General features: G+C 39.7%; 1 protein-coding gene across 3 annotated transcripts in view; it reads right to left on the minus strand.

The window, feature by feature from the left end:
• The window catches only part of SLC10A7 (solute carrier family 10 member 7), a 300023-nt gene that overhangs the window by 62761 nt on the left and 213931 nt on the right, over positions 1 to 23331 (minus strand). For 2 of the 3 annotated variants that reach the window (XR_002787549.2, XM_003417546.4), the window contains one exon: positions 11949 to 11984. Coding sequence is in view for 1 of the 3 variants with exons in the window: in XM_003417546.4 (XP_003417594.2) it covers positions 11949 to 11984 (36 nt within the window). In the remaining 2 variants the exon portion in view is untranslated. Of the gene's footprint in view, positions 1 to 11948; positions 11985 to 17506; positions 17571 to 23331 lie in introns of those variants that run through there. The other variant, XM_064267550.1, reaches the window with a different exon arrangement.

The following is a 23331-nucleotide window of genomic DNA, read 5'->3' on the forward strand; positions in this document are numbered from 1 at the left end:
GGCTCAGTGAAACGTACCAAAATGAACTATAAATTGACTTATCATAACTCCAAGAAGATACTTGTGGGGAGATAGGCTTCCAGGACACACAAGGCTGAGGGTGAGATACTTAGAAGCAACTAGGAACAAACTTTGCTCCCCATTCCCTGCCCAAAGGATGCTGAGTTTGGTTCAGAAACCAAAGAGCCTGCTGTTGCTAAGTACCCCCGAAAGCAGAAGCAAAGCTTTCAGTTCCTCCCGAAGAGTGCTCTAAGCTTGGGTACCAACAGACCAGGGTGTAGCAAGGAGACAGCACCTTTCTGGACTCTGGAGGGGCCCTGCCTGCTCAGAGGGCGCCACCAATAGCTCCTGGGCACAAGGCGGAGAAACCGGCTCAGTGTGAAACAGCTGGGGCAATTGAATAAGTAATTTCTCTTTAAGTGCTTTATGTTTTATTATCATTTTATATATCTCACACATGTAGGACCATCAATTATGTAATCACCAATGGGAAAATAGTTTCAAAAACACTAAGACTAGTATAGAGGACAATGACTGTATATCTTATTTTTGTTTATGTTGATAGGATCAAAAGTTGAAAAATTTTCTATCACAACCAGCCAAATTACTAGGGAAACTGTCTTAATTATCTAGTGCTGCTATAACAGAAATACCTCAAGTGGATGGCTTTAACAAGGAGAACACTTTCTCACAATTTAGGGGGCTAGAAATCTGAATTCAGAGCACATGCTCTGGGGGAAGGCTTTCTTTCTCTGTCAGCTCTGAGGGAAGGTACTTGTCTATTCAGCTTCTGCCTTCTGGTTCCTTAGAGAGCTTCATGTGGCTTGGCATCTGTCTTATTCTCATCTCTGCTTGCTTGTTTAATCTCTTTTATATCTCAAAAGAAATTGACTTAAGACACACCCTACACTAATCCTGTCTCATTAACATAAAAGGATAATCCATTTCCAAATGAGATTATAATTATAGGTATAGAGACCAGGATTTACAACACATATTTTTTGGTGGGACACAATTCAATCCATAACATTCTACCCTTTGGCCCCCCAAAATTCATGTCCTTTCCACATGCAAAACACATCCACCCTATCACATCATCCAAGAAGTCTTAAATCAACTCCAAGTCCAAAATCTCATCTTCTGAATCATCTAAATCAAACATGGGTGAGACTTTAGATGTATTCTATCCTGGGGCAAAATTCCTTTTCATCTGTAAACCTGTGAAATCTAGACTACAAGTTATCTCCTTCTAAAATGCAATGGTAGAAAAGGCACAAAGTAGACATTTCTATTACAAACGGGAGAGATTGGAGGGAAAGAAGGGATAACAGGCACCAAGCAAGTCCAAAACCCAGCAGGACAATTTACATTAGCTCTCAAGGCTGGAAGATAATCTTTTGTTCTTTGGGACAATTTGGGCAACGGCCCTGCCTTCCAGACTCTGGGTATTGGCTATGCCCTCTGGATTCCAGGTAGAGGCCCCTAGGTCCTGGGCTTCACCTTCGCCTTCCAGGCTCATTGGGACAGCAACTCTGCTCCCTCGGCTTTGGACAGCCTCGTTCTTCTAGTCCATCTGAGTCACAACCCTACCTCCTCAGCCTGGCAAGCCTGTTCTTCTGCCTCTTGGGCATGGCAGGCATGACCCCTCAGCTTGGGGCAGAGGCCCCATTCCCCTGGCACTTGTGAATGGAAGCTCCACACTCTAAAACCTAGTTGGTAAAAATCTGTCTCTTTGAAACCTAGAAGGCTGTGACCCCATCCTTTGAAACCCAACAGGCCACGAATCCACCCTTTGGTGGGACTGTAAAATGGTACAACCACTATGGAAAACAGTATGGTGCTTCCTAAAAAATCTAGAAATAGAAATATTTGTGATCCAGTAATCCTACTTTTAGGTATGTCCTAGAGAAGAGCATATGCACACCTATGTTCATAGCAGCATTATTCACAATAGCAAAAAGATGGAAACAATCTAAGTGCCCATCAATGGATGAATGGTAAACAAATTTTGGTATCTACATACAATGGTATATGACACAATTGTAAAGAATAATGAGGAGTCTGTGAAACATAACATGGATGCATCTGGAGGACTATGCTGAGTGAAATAAGTCAATCACAAAAGGACAAATACTGTATGGTCCCACTATTATAAAAAATCAAGAATAGATATGCACACGGAAAGCAATGTTCTTTGATGGTTACCAGGTATAGAAAGGGGAGGGAAGGGGAATCACTTTTTAGATAAGATACTTGTTATTTTCGGTGGTGGAAAATGCAATACCAAATATGGGTGAAATCTGCACAAGATGACCAAGGTAACTGAAGACACTAAGAAGTACACAAGAAGAAGAGGCAATTTTGGGAAATGATATAACATACACAATTTTGCAATAACAGTAATAACACCAAAGAATATATGTGTGGTTACATAGGTAGATATATATGCATATATGTACACAGGAAAGCATATATATGCAACTACATGCATGTATAGGTATATCTGTAGGCATATGTATATACAGATTTGTGTGTGCTCCATATATATCCATACATATAATAAAGCACATAGGGGGCATAGTTACAGATACTTCCTGGACATATCCAAATAACTCATGGGACTGGTTTACTGGGTTAAGAGGTTTAGGACCATAGTCTCATGAGACAACTTAGTCAACTGGCATAACATAGTTCATAAAGATAATGTTCTACACCCTGGTTTGGTGAGTAGCAGCATCTGGTGCCTTGAAAGTTTGCAAGGGGCCACCTAAGATACAACTATTAGTCTCTACTCATTTAGAGCAAAAGAGAATGAAGGAAGCCAAAGACTCAAAGAAATTAGTCCACACCACGTCTTCTAGCCTGAGACCAGAAGAACTAGATGGTACTCGGCTACCACTACTGACCATTCAGGTGAGGACACAATAGAAGGTCTTAGATAGAATGGAAGAAACAGGTAGAATGAAATTCAAATGTCTAAAAAAGGCCAGATCCAGTGGACCCATAAAAGACTAGAGGAAACACCAAGATTACCACCCGAAAATACCCTTTAAACTTGATGGTGAAGCTATTCCCAAAGGTCACCTTTCAGCCAAATAATAGATTGGCTTATAAAACAAACAATATCACTTGTGAATAATATGTTCCCTTAAACAATCAACTATATGAGACCAAATGGTCAACATTTGATCCAAAAGCAAAGATGAGAAGGCTAGCAGGAGAAGGGAAGCTAGATCAATGAAAACGGAAGAAACAGAATGGAAATAATAAGAATGCTGACACATTGTGAGCATTGTAACCAATGTCAGGGAGCAATCTGTATAAAAATTGTTAAATAGGAACCTAATTTGCTATGTAAACTTACACTTATTGTTAATTTTCTATTAAGAAAAAAAAAGGTATACACTATTCTGAAAATTCAAGCCTATTGGATTTAAGAACTGCTGAAATGGAACCCAAACAGAAGAGACAGATCAATGGAACATACAGTTAATCTGGAAAGAGCCAGTGTGTATGTATGTATGTGTTTGTATGTCTGTGCATTATGCATATGTACATATGTGTCCAATCATCCCAATGCCTACTTGATGAGGGGCCAGATTTTTAAGAATTCAAGTCATAAGAAATCAATTGATACAGCAATGCTAGCAGTGCTTCCTCTTACTCGTTGTTGTTGTTGTTAGGTGCCATGGAGTCAGTTCCAACTCACAGCGACCCTATCTACAACAGAAGGAAACACTGCCCGGTCCTGCATCATCCTCACAGTGGTTGCTGTGTTTGAGCCCACTGTTGTAGCCACTGTGTCAATCCATCTCCTTGAGGGTCTTCCTCTTTTTCTCTGTCCCTCTACTTCACCAAGTATGATATCCTTCTCCAAGGTCTGGTCCCTCCTGATAACATGTCCAAAGTATGTGATACAAAGTTTTGCCATCTTAACTTTTAAGGAGCATTCTGGCTGTACTTCTTCCAACACAGATTTGTTTGTTCTTCTGGCACTCCACGGTATATTCAATATTCTTTACCAACACCATAGTTCAAAGTCATCAAATCTTCTTCAGTCTTCCTTACTCATTAAGAACCACTCACTTAGGGTGGTTATATGATGTTGAATGGGTAAGTATGTACATAAACATTTGTCAAGTATCCTAAGGTATAGATGTGACCATCCCCCACATATGAAGATGGTCCAAACATGTCCCTAATTTATAAATTCTGAGAACATAAGTCTTAGCAGTAGGCAAAGATTGGATCCTATGTGTTTCAAGAGATCTTAACATACAATTAACTTTCAATGCTGGGATAATGTTGTTCTAATGGCACAGTGTCAACGTCTTACTGACCTTTCACTGCCAAGCATCAGTTTATATAAATAAATTGGTGGGCTATAGAATTAGGGAGTTTGAGACCATGACAATACCATTCAACATCTGGTTTCCTTAAATGTAATTACAGTGAATTAGACTAAGTCATTTCTATGGTGTGAACACAGTTATCCCTGACCTTCTTTCTCTTAACTTTCAGAGGGGTGAGAGAGAAGAGGTTTAGACATTGCTTCCTTTTATCCCTTTTTTTATAGTAAGTGAGATGTAGTGAGGAAGAAGGTGTAAAGTTGCTATTAAGGAGACTGCTGGGAGCAGAAGTCCACAGAAGCAGGGGCTTCAAACTGCCAAATGGACTGTCCTTGACTGTCACCAGCATTTAAAACCTGACTGCCTAACTTCACTGACTACGTGCTTACTCAGCACTTCGGTCTCTTCCTTTTAACTACTATAGCATGCTACTTTTTAAGCTCTAAATTTTTTTCCTTGGGTCTTCTCTATTATTTGCTGCTGAGTAAAGACCATAATAATGGCTGTTAAACATAGTGCTACTGATAAACGACATCAAGGGAAAGGAAAGATATATAAGTTTTGAAGCGATGTTTGACTAACAGATTCAGAACCATGCATATGAAAAAGTTCAAACTAAACAGTAGATCCCCTGAGAAACATCAGATATTTCCATCTACCTTCTCATTCTCCTTCGATTAAAAGTTTTCTTTAAGGACAAAAATTAATTCATGGGTTAAAAAAACAAAAACAAAAACTACTCCTATTTAATTAGTGTTTTCCATTTTAGTAATCTCTTCTGAAGAACTATGAATCTTATACGACTTAGAATTTCTAACTTGAATTTTAATTATACGTGTACGTATCTTATTTTTTTTTTTTTAGAAACCCTGGTGGCATAGTGGTTAAGTGCTACGGCTGCTAACCAAAAGTTCAAATCTGCAGGCGCTCCTTGGGAACTCTACCGGGCAGTTCTACTCTGTCCTATAGGGTCGCTATGAGTTGGAATTGACTCGACGGCACTGGGTTTTGGGTATCTTATTTTTGCTATTAAACTATAAGCTTTTTGAGGGAAGGATCAACATAAAATTGATCATTATAATATTCACAGCGCACAGCAGGATAAAAGAACAGATATTTTGTTTAATCTTACTGAAAAAAATTGTCACTTTTTTCTGATTTTTTTTTATTTTATTGTGCTTTAAGTGAAAGTTTATAAACCAAGTCAGTCTATCATACAAAAATTTATATACACCTTGTTATATACTCCTAACTGCTCTCCCTCTAATAAGACAGCACACTCCTTCCCTCCACTCTCTATTTTCGTGTCCATTCAGCCAGCTTCTGACCTCCTCTGCCCTCTCATCTCTTCTCCAGACAGGAGCTACCCACAGTCTCATGTGTCTACTTGATCCAAGGAAGCTCATTCTTTACCAGTATCATTTTCTATCCCATTGTCCAGTCCAATCCCTGTCTGAAGAGCTGGCTTTAGGAATGGTTCCTGTCTTGGGTTAACAGAAGGTCTGGGGACCATGACCTCTGGGGTCCTTCTAGTCTCAGTTGGACCATTAAGTCTGATCTTTTTACAAGGATTTGGGGACTGCATCCCACTGCTCTCCTGCTCCGTAGGGGTTCTCTGTTGTGTTCCCTGTCAGGGCAGTCATCGGTTGTAGCCGGGACCATCTACTTCTTCTGGTCTCAGGCTGAGGTAGTCTGTGGTTTATGTGGCCCTTTCTGTCTCTTGGCCTCATAATTACCTTGTTTCTTTGGTGTTCTTCATTCTCCTTTGCTCCAGGTGGGTTGAGACCAATCAATGCATCTTAGATGACAGCTTGCTAGTGTTTAAGATCCCAGATGGGATCAGAGAACCCCTGAGGGAGCAGTAGAGCAGTGGGGTGCAGACCCCAAATTCTCATAAGACCAGACTTAATGGTCTGACTGAGACTGGAAGGACCCCAGTGGTCATGGCCCCCAGACCTTCTGTTGCCCCAGGACAGAAACCATTCCCGAAGCTAACTCTTTAGACATGGATTGGACTAGACAATGGGTTGGAGAGGGATGCTGGTGAGGAGTGAGCTTCTTGGATCAGGTGGACTCCTGAGACTAGGTTGGCATCTCCTGCCTGGAGGGGAGATGAGAGGGTGGAGGGGGTTAGAAGCTGCCAAAAAGGACACGAAAAGAGAGAGTAGAGGGAGAGAGCAGGCTGTCTCATTAGGGGGAGAGTAACTGGGAGTGTGTAGGAAGGTGTAGATGGGTTTTTGTGTGAGAGACTGACTTGATTTGTAAACTTTCACTTAAAGCACAATAAAAATTATATATAAAAAAAAAAAGACCCCAGACGTCACTCTCCAAAGTGGGATGCAGAATGTTTTCTTAATAGATTTTATTATGCCAATTGGCTTGGATGTTCCCTGAAACCATGGTCCCCAAATCCCCACCCCTGCTATGCTGGCCTTTGAAGCATTCAGTTTTTTCAGGAAACTTCTTTGCTTTTGGTTTAGTCCAGTTGTGCTGACATCTCCTGTATTGTGTGTTGTCTTTCCCTTCACCTAAAATAGTTCTTATCTACTATCTAATTAGTGAAAACCCCTCTCTCTCCCTCCCCCCCTGCTCTTGTAACCATCGAAGAATATTTTCTTCTCTGTTCAAACTACTTTTTGAGTTCTTATAATAGTGGTCTCATACAGTATTTGTCCTTTTGCAACTAACTAATTTCACCCAGCATAATACCTTCCAGATCCCTCCATATTATGAAATGTTTCATGGATTCATCATTGTTCTTTATCGATGCGTAGTATTCCATTGTGTGAATATACCATAATTTATTTATCCATTGATGGGCACCTTGGTTGCTTCCATCTTTTTGCTATTGTAAACAATGCTGCAATGAACATGGGTGTGCATATATCTGTTCGTGTAAAGGCTCTTACTTCTCTGGGATATATTCCAAGGAGTGGGATTGCTGGATCGTATGGTAGTTTTACAACTAGCTTTTTGAGGAAGCACCAAATTGATTTCCAAAGTGGTTGTACCATTTGACATTCCCACCAGCAGTGTAGAAGTGTTCCAGTCTCTCTACAACCTCTCCAATGTTTGTTATTTTGTGTTTTTTGGATTAATGCCAGCCTTATTGGGGTGAGATGGAATCTCATTGTAGTTTTGATTTGCATTTCTCTAATGGCTAATGATTGTGAGCATTTCCTCATGTATCTGTCAGCTACTTGACTGTCTTCTTTAGTGAACTGTCTGTTCATATCCTTTGCCCATTTTTTAACTGGGTTGTCTTTTTGTAGTTGAGTTATTGCAGTATCATGTAGATTTTAGAGATTAGATGCTGATCAGAAATGTCGTAGCTAAAAACTTTTTCCCAGTCTGTAGGTAATCTTTTTACTTTTTTGGTGAAGTCTTTGGATGAGTATAGGTGTTTGATTTTTAGGAGCTCCCAGTTATCTAGTTTCTCTTCTGCAGCGTTAGTAATGTTTTGTATTCAAGTATTTTTCACGGCAAAGAAAAGATTTTATTAGGTTGAAATCTCAGCTTTCTAAAATTTATTTATAATCCTCATCATTCTAATTATTCATGCCTCATCCACCTTTCTATTCCCTCCCTTCTAGAAGGGATCCCTCTCTCCAACAAATATTTATTGAATACTTGGCATAATGAATAAGACATGCATGGTTCCTGGCCCAGTAGAATTTAAAATCTGGTGGACACTTACCACTTCTAATATAAGGAAAATTAATGTGGAATTCCAAGTAATTAATGTATAAGTGCCATTTGTAAAGCTGGACCAGGCCTTATTTAATCCTCATGGATAAAAAATTAATGTACTGATGCATACCTTCTATTTCCATGCTGGAAATAGTTATCAAGATAACTGTGGTAAGAGAAATTAGATAACTGGGAGCTCCTAAAAATTAAACATTTATGCTCATCAAAAGACTTTACCAAAAGAGTAAAAAGACCAACCTACAGACTTGGAAAAAATTTTTGGTTACGACATATCCGATCTCGGTGGGTCTAATCTCTAAAATCTATACGATACTGCAAAGCCTCAACAAAAGAAAGACAAATAACCTATTTAAAAAACAGGCAAAGGATTTGAACAGGTACTTCACTAAAGAAGACATTCAGGCTGTTAACAGATACATGAGGAAATGCTCGCAACCACTAGCCATCAGAGAAATGCAAATCAAAACTACAATGAGATACTATCTCAACCCGGCAAGGTTAGTACTAATCTAAAAAACACAAAATAACAAATACCGGAGAGGTTGTGGAGAGACCAGAACACTTATACACTGCTGGTGGGAATGTAAAATGGTACAACCACTTTGGAAATCGATTTGGCGCTTCCTTAAAAAGCTAGAAACAGAAGTACCATACAATGCAGCAACCCCACTCCTTGGAATATATCCTAGAGAAATAAGAGCCTTCACACAAATAGATACATGCACACCCATGTTCACTTCAGCACTGTTCAGAATAGTAAAAAGATGGAAACAACCTAGGTGCCCATCAACAGATGATGGATAAACAAATTATGTTGTATTCACACAATGGAATACTATGCATTGATAAAGAACAATGATGAATCCTTGAAACATCTCACAACACGGATGAATCTGGAAGGCACTATGCTGAATGAAATTAGTCAGTCACAAAAGAACAAATATTGTATGAGACCACTATTATAAGAACTCAAGAAAAGGTTTAAACATAGAAGAAAACATTCTTCGATGGTTACGAGGATGGGGAGGGAGGGAGAGGGGAATTCACTAACTAGATAAAAAAAAAAGAATTATCTTAGATGAAGCGAAGGACCACACACAGTACAGGGGAAGTCAGCACAACTGGACTAAACCAAAAGCTAAGAAGTTTCCTGAATACAGCCAAACACTTTTAGGGACAGAGTAACAGGGGCGGGGGTCTGGAGACCATAGTTTCGGAGGACATCTAGGTCAACTGGCGTAACAAAGTTTATTAATAAAATGTTCTGCATTCCGCTTTGGTGAGTAGCATCTGGGGTCTTAAAAGCTTGCGAGTGGTCATCTAAGATGCATCAATTGGTTCCAACCCATCTGGAGCAAAGAATGAAGAATACCAAAGACATAAGGAAATTATTAGCTCAAGAGACAAAAGGGCCACATAAACCAGAGACTCCATCAGCTTGAGACCAGAAGACCTAGATGATGCCTGGTTACCACCAATGACTGCACTGACAGGGAACACAACAGAAAGTCCCTGATGGAGCAGGATAAAAGTGGGGTACAGAACTTAATGGGTTGATTGAGACTAGAGGAACCCCAGAAGACATGGCCGCTGGGTTCTCTATTAACCCAGAACTAAAACCATTCCCAATGCCAACTCTTCAGACAAAGATTAGGCTGGACTGTAAAACATAAAATGATACTGGTGTAAGGTGTGCTTCTTAGTTCAAGTAGATACACGAGGCTAAATGGGCAGCTCCTGTCCCGAGGCCAGATGAGAAGGTAGAAAGGGATAGGAGCTGGTTGACTGAACATGGGGAAATCCGGGGTGGAAAGGGGGGGTGTGCTGTCACATTAAAGGGATTGCAACTAAGGTCACATAACAATATGTGTATAAATTTTTTGTATGAGAAATTAACTTGAACTGTAATGTTTCATCTAAAGCACAATAAAAACAAAACAAAACAAAAAAATGTGGTAATATACATAAAAGCACTTGGATCTTAGGAGAAAAAGGTGATATTTCAGGAAAAAAATCACCATTGTCCCTGTGAGCCATGGTAAACACTGGATACACTTACCCACAAGATTATAAGATTATAGATTACATAGATTATATATTAGATCTTAAAGTTTTAAATTTTAAGACTCAGCCCATCATTAAGGTGTGAATTGGCAGACTCTTGCTTCATTTCAGGTGAGTCCTCTGCAGAACCTTGATGTCCTTCCTGGGATTAATGTCTATTTTTCTTGATAAAGTGTCAGATTTAAATAACTAACATTTACACTGCTCTTTTCAGTTTATAATGTGCTTCAACATAAATGAACTCATTTCATCCTTATCATAATTCTCATTTTACAAAGGTGACAAGTGAGGCTGAGAAGGGGTAAAGAACTAATTCACTCTAATATAACTGGCATTGGCTGCAATTTTACCAAAATTTTATGCTTTTTCACCATATCATGCTGCCTCTTGACAAATAAGATGTGAAGGAAGGTGAACTCATTCCTTTCAAAATGACTTTATAATAAGAAACGCGTCCCTGAAAGGTCTGCAGTTCAAAACTACCAGTGGCTCTGGGGGAGACAGATGTGGTAGTCTGCTTCCTTAAAGATTTACAGCCTTGGAAACACCATGGGGCAGTTCTACTCTGTCCTATAGGGTCGCTATGAGTCAGAATCGACTCGATGGCAATGGGTTTGATTTTTTGATTGCACATTTTTGGTTCCAAATTAATGCAAATATATACTCGAGTTTCCACTGGACTCATGCACACTATGAATTGGTAAAGTCCAAATTCGTGAGGTTTGTTATGCTGAGGGAAGTGATTTGATGATTGGAATGTTCTCCTGTGTCAGTATGGAGACAGTATTTTTCATAAGGGGAGGGCAGACTGAGGATTATGTACCTGGTAGTAATGTCTTTCATGAAAGATGCAGAATCCAACTGCTTAGTATTTCTATTCCTCTCTATTTCCTACACAGCTTGTAAGAAATGAGGTCCCTCACTCTATTACTCTAATTGAATTCCAACTTGGGTAATTATACTATAATTAAATAAATTTTCCCCACAGTTTTAACTCACTGACAAATAGTGCTAGTCAAACAGCTACAATTCATTCCCAGAAATGTATCCCCACTACATTTCAGTGATAAGTGATTTATATTTGGGACATGTGTGTCTGAAAAAATATGCAGTTCATAAAATATTTTAGGTATCATTCATGATTACATATGCTTTGCTCAGCATGAGATAACATTAATTTCTATTATAATCTTTCATCTAATTTTTCATATGCATAGTACCCAAAGAAATAAGACAGTTAATTAGCATTGCTTGTTTTCAGAATGATTTTTGTTTGATTAAACAGTAGCTTGTAACTACCTGTATTTTTTTTTTTTCTAAAGCACATCTCATTATCCCTGGGAGATAAACTGGGGTAAGTGTTATTATTTCCCATTCTACAGATGAGAAAATTGAGGCAGTATTCTCCAAGGTAAGGAAGCTAGTTATTATTAGTGCCAGCTGTGGAACTCAAGCTTCCTCTGGTCCCTGGCCCAAGGCTCTTTCTGTCAAATGCTATCAAACACTGGGCCACTATCACTCACTTTAATTTTACTAATGAGAAAATAAAGAACAGCACATTTTTGACCTGTATTATAGGCCATTAATTTGCAATAATTAATGATTTAACCAGAAGTCAAAGGCCCAAATAACTGGGTCCTGATGCCATCCTTGAATCTGGAGACTACGAAGCTTCTTTGTGTCTGAATGTTACTACTTCGTACAGCTCAACTGGAAGAACAGTCCAAAATGGATTCAAATTTCCATTTTATTCTAATAACCTTTCTTAAAGGGTTGTAGATGGCTTTTAATAAAAGGTATTAAAGACAAGATCAAAGTACTCACAAATAGCAGCAGTAGCAGCGGTGTTATAACGATGCCCTGAAAGAAATAAAAGAAATGATGATCATTTGTCAGCATGGAAAGCAGGGCACTTTCTTTGCCATTTTAAACTCTGATGCATGGAAATGCTTACCCTTCTCACTTTGGTTTAATAAAAAGATCCAATCTTGGTTCTCCCTACAATAATGCCTTAGCATCTCTGTTACAATTATTTGTATTTGGCATCATTAAAAGTACAACCACCTATCTTCCTTAAACTTGTCTTTCCTTTTTGAAACTTAAGTTCCCTTCTACAGTACATGTGTATCATGGGGGTGGAAGCTGGTGGCTGGCAAGCTTTCTCACTCTATGGCTTTCAACTCTAACTTGGATAAAGTGCCCCTTTTCAAGAGAAGACAGGTGGTTTAGTCCCAGTTGGGCTCCTCTCCCGAGCAAAGACCACGTCAGTTGTGATGAATGAGACGTCGTGATTTTGTAATGTGAACTGATCTCCCCTAGGAAATGAGCTGGGATCTTAAAACTCATTTCACTTGATTAGACTCCATGTCTCCATGGTGGAAGGCAAGTCTTTCATCTAATTTAGCCACATAGGACCACCTTAGTCCCTCTGCCTCCCCTAGGCAGAACCGAGCAAAAGATTTGTTTTCTTCAATGACAGGGAACAGTGTGAGGCTGTTGCCGATGAGGCAGGATACAAGCTTTTCAGTTTCTTGAAGGTAAATCTTTAAACTAGGTGTTTGGTTGGGAGTTAACATGACAGGCTTCAGTTTTAGAGCTGCACATGATTATTCACCCCTCTTAGCTGTTCCTTTCTCTCTCAACACTGCATTATGATTTATACAAGAAAAAGCATTTCATATTTTTATTAATGAATTCTACTTGGAACTTTAAAATTTCAGAGAGTCTGAGGGTGTGTGTGTGCGAGAGAGAGAGAAAGCGAGAACGAGTGAGAGAGACAGAGGAAGTGAGAGAGAGAGAGACCAAGACCAGATTGTGCCCAGGATCCAGATCTGGGACCACTTCTTTCATTTTGGAAAAAAGACCTTTTGGTATTCATAAAGAAGTCCTTTTGTCACTAAATTCTTTTGGATGTGGCCTAAAAGGGACTGGCTTACCTTATATGAACATTAATACCATGACTTTCTTGAACACATGTGAATATCCACATACAGACTTGCTTAATTATCAAATAATAGAATAAACGCTTCTTTATTGTATAAACTTTTGTTTATATATAAGTGTTATATTTTTAAATCTATTCATTAAAACATGTATTGTGGCTTATTAACTCCTGGTGTTTATGAAACAGGTTCTCCTTAGCACATTTAAGAGAGTTAAATGTGCTAACTGCAAAAATAACATGTAACTACTTCTTCCAGTGGCACAATATATGTAACAGACTTTGGGGGACACCTCTAAACCCTACCAGGTCATGTTGTTTAAACTTTACAAGGCCAGTGTCCCACATGCTCACAAAGAAATGAGAATGTCTTGTTAACTGCAGTCCATGTGGGAGCCAGCTGATTAAACATATGATTAAATACACTGATGCAATGCGGACAATGGTATGAAAGTGGAGGTGATTGTTTCTCTTAGAGAAGTATGACAAGGAGGAGACAATGAGCAAGGTTTGAATAGTTAATGGAAATTGACCCAGCAGAAAAGTGCTAAGGGTATTCCAGGAAGTGGGAAGGTATAGCAGCAGGATGGATCTTTAGGGGGTTGAACAGGACAGGAAGGAAAACGTGAAGTGAAGTGGTTAGAACCCAGATCGCCAAAGGCCATGTATGCCACGGCAGGGAGCCTGAAACTGATCCTATCAACAGTGGGAAACTATTGGAGAGCTAGAGTGAAGGCGTAATGAGTTAGTATATACTTTAGTAAACAAAGAAAGGATTTGACTTAGTTTATATATTAATGTAAGCTAGCCGAACAGTTTGACCTTTGTTACGTTATCTATGGACTTACCTAAATTCATGTAAAGGATAACAGAAACATGCATTAATGTTAATTATGGAATATCAGTAACACTAATAAAGCATGTAAAAAACTAGACATGATATCTGTGATAGGGCAAGAATTTTTACTCAGAAGCTTGAACATTGTCTCAGTTATCTAGTGCTGCTATAATAGTTGAAATACCGCAAGTGGATGGCTTCAACAAAAGAAGAAATTTATTCTCTCAACTCTAGGAGGCTAAAAGTCTGAATTTAGGGTGCCAGCTTCAGGGGAAAGCTTTCTCTCTCTCTGTTGGCTCTGCTGGAAGGTCCTTGTCATCAATCTTTCCCTGGTCTAGGAGCTTCTTGGTGTAGGGATCCTGGGTCCAAAGGACATGCTCCTTTCCTGGTTCTTCATTCTTGGTGGCATGAAGTCCCTCTCTTCTCTGCTCCTTCTCTCTTTTTATATCTCAAAAAAGATTCACTCAATACACAATCTAATTCTGTAGATTGAGTCCTACCTCATTAACATAGCTGCCTATAATCCTGCCTCATTAACATCACGGAGGTAGGATTTACAACACATAGGATAATCCCATCAGATCACAAAATGGTGGACAACCACACAATACCGGGCATCATGGCTAGCCAAGTTGACGTGCATATTTTGGGGAAACAATTCAATCTATAGCAAGCATTATCACCACTCTGGGGACATTTAGCTTTTGGAGGAATCAATGCCACACTGGTGTTGTATAGTGTGTGGGGATCCATGGTCTTCCTGATCCCCAATTCTTTTTTTTTTTTTGCAATAGTGGGGTAGTAATAGTATTAGTAATACTATTAGTGATATTAATGGTATTTTGCTTTAGCACTTTCATGATATTTCAAAATTTGATCTTCCTCTATTGAGGGAATTAGATTACATATTTTTGTTGGTAGGTTCCCTCGAGCCAGTTATGACTTATAGCGACCCTATGTACAACTGAATGAAACACTGCCTGGTCCTGTGCCATTCTCACAATCGTTGCTATGTTTGAGCCCATTGTTGCAGCCACTGTGTCAATTCATCTCATCGAGGGTCTTCCTTTTTTTTTCTGACCCTCTACTTTACCAAGCATGATGTCCTTCTCTAGGGACTGGTCCCTCCTGATAATATGTCCAAAGTATGTGAGATGAAGTCTTGCCATCCTCACTTCTAAGGAGCATTCTGGCTGTGCTTCTTTCCAAGACAGACTCGTTCATTCTTCTGGTAGTTCATGGTATATTCAATATTCTTTACCAACACCATAATTCAAAGGCATCACTTCTTTTGTCTTCCTTACTCACTGTCCAGCTTTCACATGCATATGAGGCTACAGAAAACACCATGGCTTGGGTCAGGTGCACTTTAGTCCTGGAAGTGATATCTTTGCTTTTTAACATTTCATAGAGGCCTTTTACAGCAGATTTGCCCAATGTCATTTGATTTCCTGACTTCTGTTTCCATGAGCGTTGATTGTGAATCCAAGTAAAATGAAATCCTTGACAACTTCAATCTTTTCTCTGTTTATCATGATGTTGCTTATTGGTCCAGTTGTTAGGATTTTTGTTTTATGTTAGGTGTAATCCATATTGAAGGCTGTGGTCTTTGTTCTTTATTAGTAAGTGCTTCAAGTCCTCTTCACTGCAAGCAAGCAAAGTTGTGTCATTCTCGTAATGCAGGTTGTTAATGAGTCTTCCTCAAATCCTGATGCCAGGTTCTTCTTTATATGGTCCAGTTTCTCAGATTATTTGCTCAGCATACAGACTGAACAAGTATGGTGAAAGGATACAACCCTGACACGCATCTTTTCCGATATCAAACCACAAAGTATCCCCTTGTTCTGTTTGAACAACTGCCTCTTGGTCTATGTACATGTTCTGCATAAGCACAATTAAGGGTTCTAGAATTCCCATTCTTCGCAATGTTAACCATAACTTGTTATGATTCACACAATCGAATGCCTTTGCGTAGTCAACAAAACACAGGTAAACATCTTTCTGGTATTCTCTGCTTTCAGCCAAGATTCATCTGACATCAGCAGTGGTATCCCTTCATCTATGTCTTCTGAAACCAGCTTGCATTTCTGGCAGTTTCCTGTCAATGTCTTCTGCAACTGTTTTTTAATTATCTTCAGCAAAATTTTACTTGCATGTAATATTAATAATACTGTTCAATAATTTCCACCTTCTGTTGGATCACCCTTCTTCGGAATGGGCACAAATATGGATCTCTTCCAGTTGGTTGGCCAGGTAGCTGTCTTCCAAATTTCTTGGCATAGATGAGTGAGCACTTCCAGCATTGCATTTGTTTGTTGAAACATCTCCATTGGCACTCCATCAATTTCGGGAGGCTTGTTTTTCACCAGTGCCTTCAGTGCAGCTTGGACTTCTTCCTTCAATATCATTGTTTGTTGATTATATCCTCCCTCCTAAAATGGTTGAACACTGACCAATTCTTTTTTGTACAGTGACTCTGTGTATTACTTCCACACCCTTTTGATGTTTCTTGCATCGTTCAATATTTTGCCCATTAAAAAAAAAAAAGAAAACCTAACCTGTTGATGTCGAGTCGATTCCAACTCATAGTTACCCTTTGGGGAAGAGTAGAACTGCTTCATAGGGTTTCCAAGGAGCAGCTGGTGGATTCAAACTGCCAACTTTTTGGTTAGCACCCATGCTCTTAACCACTTGCAACTCGTGGTTCGGTTTTTTTCGTCAGTTCTTTCAGCTGGTTAAATATTAACCCCATTTTATACATGATAAAACTGAAGTTCATGGAAGCCAAGTAACCAACCCAAAGTCATAAAGCAAATAAATAGCAAAGGCTGGACTTCAGCCTGCTTCTTCCAACTTCAAACTCAGAACTACCCACTATACCATTAGTAACTAGGTAGCAGATGTCAGTGACCAGTACAGTTTTCTACAGAGTTCTGCTTATGACATCTGTGTTGGTATTAAGTGCTGTATGATCTTGGTCTCAAAATTAATAACCTATTCTTAGTGATAACCTCATTCTGGAAAGAACCGTTTTCTCTGCATATTTTCTGCCTGAGTACTTCAAGTGTATAGTCACCAAAAAATACTAGTTTCTTTGCAGGTCTTCCAAGGAGTTATGATATTTTTTTCCTAATATATTAAGTTTCCTAGTGATTAAGATGTACTTTCTAATTCTGGATTCAAGAGCCCTCATTATTTTCTCAAGAATGACTGTTCAAGTTTATTAACTAAGACTGAATTATTATGCAATGTTGAAGCCTATTTTTCAGTTGTATTAGGGAATGAGTTGGCCACAATGTCATTAATTCTGATATGAGCATCATAATTAAGTTTTTGTGAAGTCATTATAATTATTAGTAAGATAATAAGAACTAACTAACACTTGTGACAAGTACTATGCTAAGGATTTTATGTATGTTATGTAATCCTTAAAATAACCCTATGAGGTAGGTACTATTATTATTCACATTTATTAGGTAAGGAAACTAAGCCTCAGAGACCAAGTGAACTAGTAAGAGACAGTGCCAGGAACTGGATCCATACCTCCCTGGACTCCAGGGCCTGTGGTGCTCTTGCAGGGTGTAGATAAAATCCTTGCGATCTTAAGCTGTTTCCTCAGGGTTATATTTTAAGAGTAAATCTGAGAGGGGCTTCCGTCTCTGTACGTCTTTATGATGGCATGAAACAAATGGAGAAATAAACCTTGATGGGACATGGGGAAAGTGATTTTGATACATTTTTTTAAGTCAAGTTTTTGCAAATATCAATGGTACAAAGACTGAACTAAAAATTTAAACTGTGACAGCAACGATCATTGAAAGTCAGAAAGCCCAATAAACATGTAATATTCTCTCAAAATAGGGCTCAATTTGATTTCTTTCCATCCTATTTCCCAAGCAAATCCTAAAAAACGTAATGGATAAAAACCAAAGAGGCAGTGGATGAGCAAGCACTTCTGGGAAAAAAAAAGTCACCTCCTGCCTTCCAGGTTCATTGTCTATTGAAAAACTTAAAACCAAACAAAACCATTTACACCTCCGATGTGAATGACTGGGTAAATGCATTTCAATGATTTTACTGGAAAGGGAAAAAAAGTGTCAACTCTGAGACACTGAAATTTAGTTACATTAAAACACAGAGAGCCAAAAGAAAACAAAAACAACAAATTTCTTTCAGCAGTTATACTTGAAAAAAGGAAAACTAAAGTGAACTTAGGATCTGTTTTTAATAGAAATTGTTATCAAAGAGTTTACTGCAACAACTACCATGCTCACACAGATAGTAAAAGTGACTTAGGTTTTTGTCTCCAGGGTACTGAACACAAGTCTTAGAAATGGTGCTTTTTGTCTCCTCGACATTCTCATCAATGACAGCTGTGCCTTTGTCAGAGGACTTTCCTGACAGAAAACTCTCTGCATCTCAAGGTAAACAAAGCCTCTGGCTGAAGCTCTCCACAAAGTGAAAGCTTTTTCTTATGCTCATCCCAGTCCACTCCCATTGCAGCCCAGTTTTCCCCTTGGAGCAATTTAACTAGTTTTGCCTCTAGTTTGTCGCTATTGTTGTTAGTTGCTGTTGAGTCAATTCCAACTCGTGGAGACCCCATGTGTGCACAGTAAAGCTTCTCCATAGGGTCTTCAAGGCTGTGACCTTTCAGAAGCAGATTTCCAGGCCTGTCTTCCAAGGTGCCTCTGGGTGAGTTCAAACTGCCAACTTTTCAGCTACTAGTCAAATGCTTGACCATTTTCACCACCCAGGGACTGTTTAAGAATGCCATTGTGATGGACTATATAATCCCCATTTCTCTAATCTCTTTGGAACCCACTTTATCATTCTGCTCGTTTCCGCATTATTCAGTTAAATAAATGTTGGACGTGTTCATTCTACATTTCTGAGAAAGTCTTGTTTTTAACCTTTTGAAAACTGTACTTTGACAAGTCATTTACTCTGTACCTTATACTTAAACAATAAAGAGAAGTTCATTTTAAAAAATAAGATTAATGTCAACTAAAAGCTACAGGCTGACTTCATATTTTGTCCTGTGGTCAGTATATAGTGATATCTTTAAAACGTAGAGAAAAGTTTACTCTTCAAGAATGAAATTGTATTGCACCGAAACGTGATAAGTGAGATCAACCAGTACATCTTATACAATAAAGTATAAGGAGATCCATGGGGGATTTTGGAGACAACTAAATTTAAACAAAATGTTCAAGGTTTATGGTCTCCAGAGAATATGATCCTGGAAGCATGGATATCAAAATATATACAGTTAAGTAAACTGTATAGACAAAAGAAAGAGGCATTTGGAGCCTAGGGAAGGGAAGATTGGAAAGTGGTGGTTGGTTGGCAGATGACGGTCTCTACTCCCTTCTCTGCCTATAGTTTTGTCTTTAAAACTGGACCTTTACAGAGTGAACACCTAAACACTCCCAAACTTAAACTTTAACAGCATGTTCACAGCTCTGTCAAGGGAAGAGGGTGTGCTAACAGCTAACATGACCAATCTGGTTTCTTTATCAGGCACTGTACACTATAGTGTAGATGGCTGCATCAAATTATTTGAGCTGGATAACACTAGCTACCGAAACCATCTAGTTAATTCTCCCTAGTCTGAGTCCATGCTTACCAAAAATACTTTTAGTAACAATTTTGTTTTCCAAGTAGTTTTTCTACAGGAAGAAAACACACTGACTGCCTGTCATCAGCCCCCTGGAACACGACCACACTGGGATGTGCTAATAAAAATGAGTTTCTGGATCTGCAAAGCTAAGGAACTATTCCAGGATTGAGGTGACTCCATTAAGGCAATGTTGCCCTGTGAGGTTTTTACATGAGTGGCAGCTGGCTTGTCTCAATGACATTACATTTAATCAAACAAACAGTTATTGAGTGCCGTCTATGTGTCAGATATGATTGGTGCTGGTGGAAAAAGGTGAATACAATGGTCCATGTCCATAAGGGGGTCCCCTTATAGAAAGCAGCTCTATTTTGTATTTTTCTAACTTCAACACTTCTATGAAAAAAAATCTCTATCATCTTATTCTCAAAAGATGATCATTTCCTCAGACCAAAATTGAGGACTTTATATATATTCATATTAAATTGTTACTAGAATGACCTATTATCTTTTTAGATCTCGATCTGTCACTGATACATTCAACAGATATCTATTTAGTCACTACTACACCAGGCCTTGTTAGTGAGGAATGGTGATGAATGGAGCACACATACTTGGTGCCCTCGAAGTTTTTTTTACAGGAGACAGACAAGTAATGACAATTAGACAATGAGTATTTAGAGATGAAAATCCCAGCATGCTATGAGAGTGTTTAATTGGAGGAGGGGGATAATTAGGATGAAAATGGAAAGGAAAGTAGGAGTTAGCTAGGCAAGGGAGAGATAGAAGAGAGGAAGAGGACAGAGAGAAAACTTAGGCAAAGAGAAGAGATTGCATAAAGCCTTTGGAGGAAAGAGAGAATACAAAAACACCGGAAGTGGAGAGGGGAGTGTGAGGCAAAGTTGTGAGATGAAGCTAGAAGCCAAACTAGAAGGCCTACTAATCCATGTTAAGGAGTTTGGGCTTCATTTCAAAGCAAGGGAAAGCCACTGAAGGGATAAATGCAGGCACGGATGTAGGGGAGGGGCCTTGTGGCAACGGCATAATGATAATTGTGTTTAGGGTAAAAATCACTCTGGGTACAGCTTAAAGAATAGATTAAAGGGGAGGAAGATTAAAGGGAGGAAGACTAATTAAGAGGTTGTGCAGAAATTCAGGCAGGAGTTCATTTGGGCTAAGATGATGGAACTTCAGTGATCAAGACAGACATAACAGATTCAAGAATTATCTGAGAGGCAGACTGGTTGATTAAATAAATACGAAAGGTGATGAAAAGGAAGGAAGGAAGGGCAGTTTCTTAGTTTTTGGAATTAAGTGTCTCTTGATCAAATTGGTACATTCTTGAGCCAATTATTGAGACAGGGGAGAATAGGGAAGCAACAGATTAATTTTTCTTGGAGAAGATGATGAGTTTGAGGTGTTTGCAAGGCCTCCAATTAGAGATATTAATGACAGTACTAAAGATATTATGACATTATAAAGACCAAAGAATTTGAGTTATGGTGCTGATGAACAACAGTGAATATACCACGGACCTCTAGAAGAAGGAACAAATCTGTCTTGCAAGAAGTACAGCCATAATGCTCATTAGAAGCAAGGATGGAGAGACTTCATCTCATGTACTTTGGACATGTTATCAGGAGGGGCCGGTCCCTGGTGAAGGACATCATGCTTGGTAAAGTAGAGGCTCAGTGAAAAAGAGGAAGACCCTCAATGAAATGGATTGATACAGTGGCTGCCAACAAGGGACTCAAGCATAACAACAATTGTGAGCACGGCTCAGGACCGGGCAGTGTTTTGTTCTCTTGTGCATAGGGTTTCTATGAGTCGGAACAGACTCGACAGCTCCTGTCTTAGGCTGGGTTCTCTAAAGAAGCAAAACCAGTAAAGCATATAAATACATATAGAGAGACATTTATATCAAGGAAACAGCTCACACAATTGCAGAGACTGGATTGTCCCAAGTTTGTGGATCAGGATAGAGGCCTCTCCTAATTTGTACAGCCACAGGAGCTGGTGAGCCCAAGATCAGCAGATCAGTGATCAGGGCTCCCACTCACGGGCTGTGAAGGTCGATGAATTCCAAGACTGGCAGGCAAGACTGCAAGGTTTCTCCTGGTTCACCTAGCTGCAGGGGTTGGTGAACCCAAGACTGGCAGGTCGAGAAGCAGGACTCTTGCTTGCAGGCTGTGAAGACTGAAAAATCCCGAGATCGACAGGTAATCTGCTAGCTCAAGTTCCAAGAACTGAAGGTCAGATGACCAGAGATAGCTGCTGAATCCAGAACAAGTCAAAAGCCTTGGCAAAGCAAGCAGGAAGGAAGTAGGTGGCAGGCAGTCAAGAGATGAAGGCTGAGGGGGCGGAGGGCCACCACAGGTCCTGCCCCCACTGGTGCCACTCAGCAGATTCCATCATGGGGGTGACTACACATCAAATTTCAACAGTGAAGTGATCACAACATTATACAAGTGCCAAAACAGTGAGACTCATGGCCCAGCCAAGTTGACACACAATCTTAACCATCACAGTGTACCCCCTGTCAACCTGGCACCTGTACACATCTCCCCGACCATACATAATCTCTGAATAAAGACAAAGTCATACTTGTGCCTAACATGATACAACTAACACATGTACAACTGAAAATACACTAGCCCCATTTACATCTTATATTTTATAAGAAAACAAAAATATCTGATGCACACATACAAAACGGAAATACTCAAAAGAGTTACAGTCCTCATTTCTGCAACTGGTCACGTGGCCATAACTGGTATGTAGAACTACCTTCTCCCACCACCCATTCCATATTCCCTTTGCCCTCAGCAAGCACCTCAGCTGGTGGTAGTTCTTTGCCTGGGCTGGGCCGGTGGGGGGCGGGAGGTGGTTGACCCAAACCTTCATTCCTGAAGGGTCTGGGCTATTAGTCATGTCGGAATTGGGTTGCTGTAGTTTTCCATTGACTTTACTCACAGGACATGGTAGTACTAAGAGACGCCTTAAGAGATCTCCTGCATTCCAGATATACTCTTCTTTACCTACATTATGTAATATCAATCCAATTTTCTCTTGGTAATCAAGGTCAGTGACACCAGCCAGTACTGTAACTTCTTTCTTCGCCTGTTGATCCAGAGGCATAAGGAGCCCAAAGTGGCCAGGTGACATTCTTAGCTTCTAGTTCAATGGAATCAGTGATGTGTCTCTAAGTGGCAGCATTCTTCCCTTTGGAACTAAGACCTCCAGACCTGTAGAGCATAAAGTCACGGGGACAGAAAGCAAAAATCTTGCGAGTAGGTCACTAGCGGTAATAGTGAGTGGTACCACATCCATTTCTACCCCTTGATTTCTGGACCCATGAATCCTGGGTATGGGAGAAACAGCACCATATATTGGATGCTGGTTTAGAGCATATACAATCTCCTGGAGAACACTGCCCCCGCACTGCAAGGTACTGCCACCTAGCTGGTGCCGTAATTGTGTCTTTAGGAGGCCATTCCATCATTCTGTCAAGCCAGCTGCTTCAGCATGATGGGAAACATGGTAAGACTAGTAAATTCTATGAGCATGGGCCCACTGCTACACTTATTTGCTGTGAAGTGAGTCCCTTGATCAGAGGCAATGCTGTGTGGGATATCATGATGGTGGATAAGGCATTCTGTAAGTCCATGGATGGTACCTTTGGTAGATGTATGGCATGCAGGGAAGGCAAATCTATATCCAGAGTAAGTGTCTATTCCAGTAAGGACAAAACGCTGCCCTTTCCATGGTGGAAGTGGTCCAATGTAATCAACTTGCCACTAGGTTGCTGGCT

Source organism: Loxodonta africana, chromosome 13 (genome assembly GCF_030014295.1).
Source record: "Loxodonta africana isolate mLoxAfr1 chromosome 13, mLoxAfr1.hap2, whole genome shotgun sequence".
Classification (NCBI taxonomy): domain Eukaryota; kingdom Metazoa; phylum Chordata; class Mammalia; order Proboscidea; family Elephantidae; genus Loxodonta; species Loxodonta africana.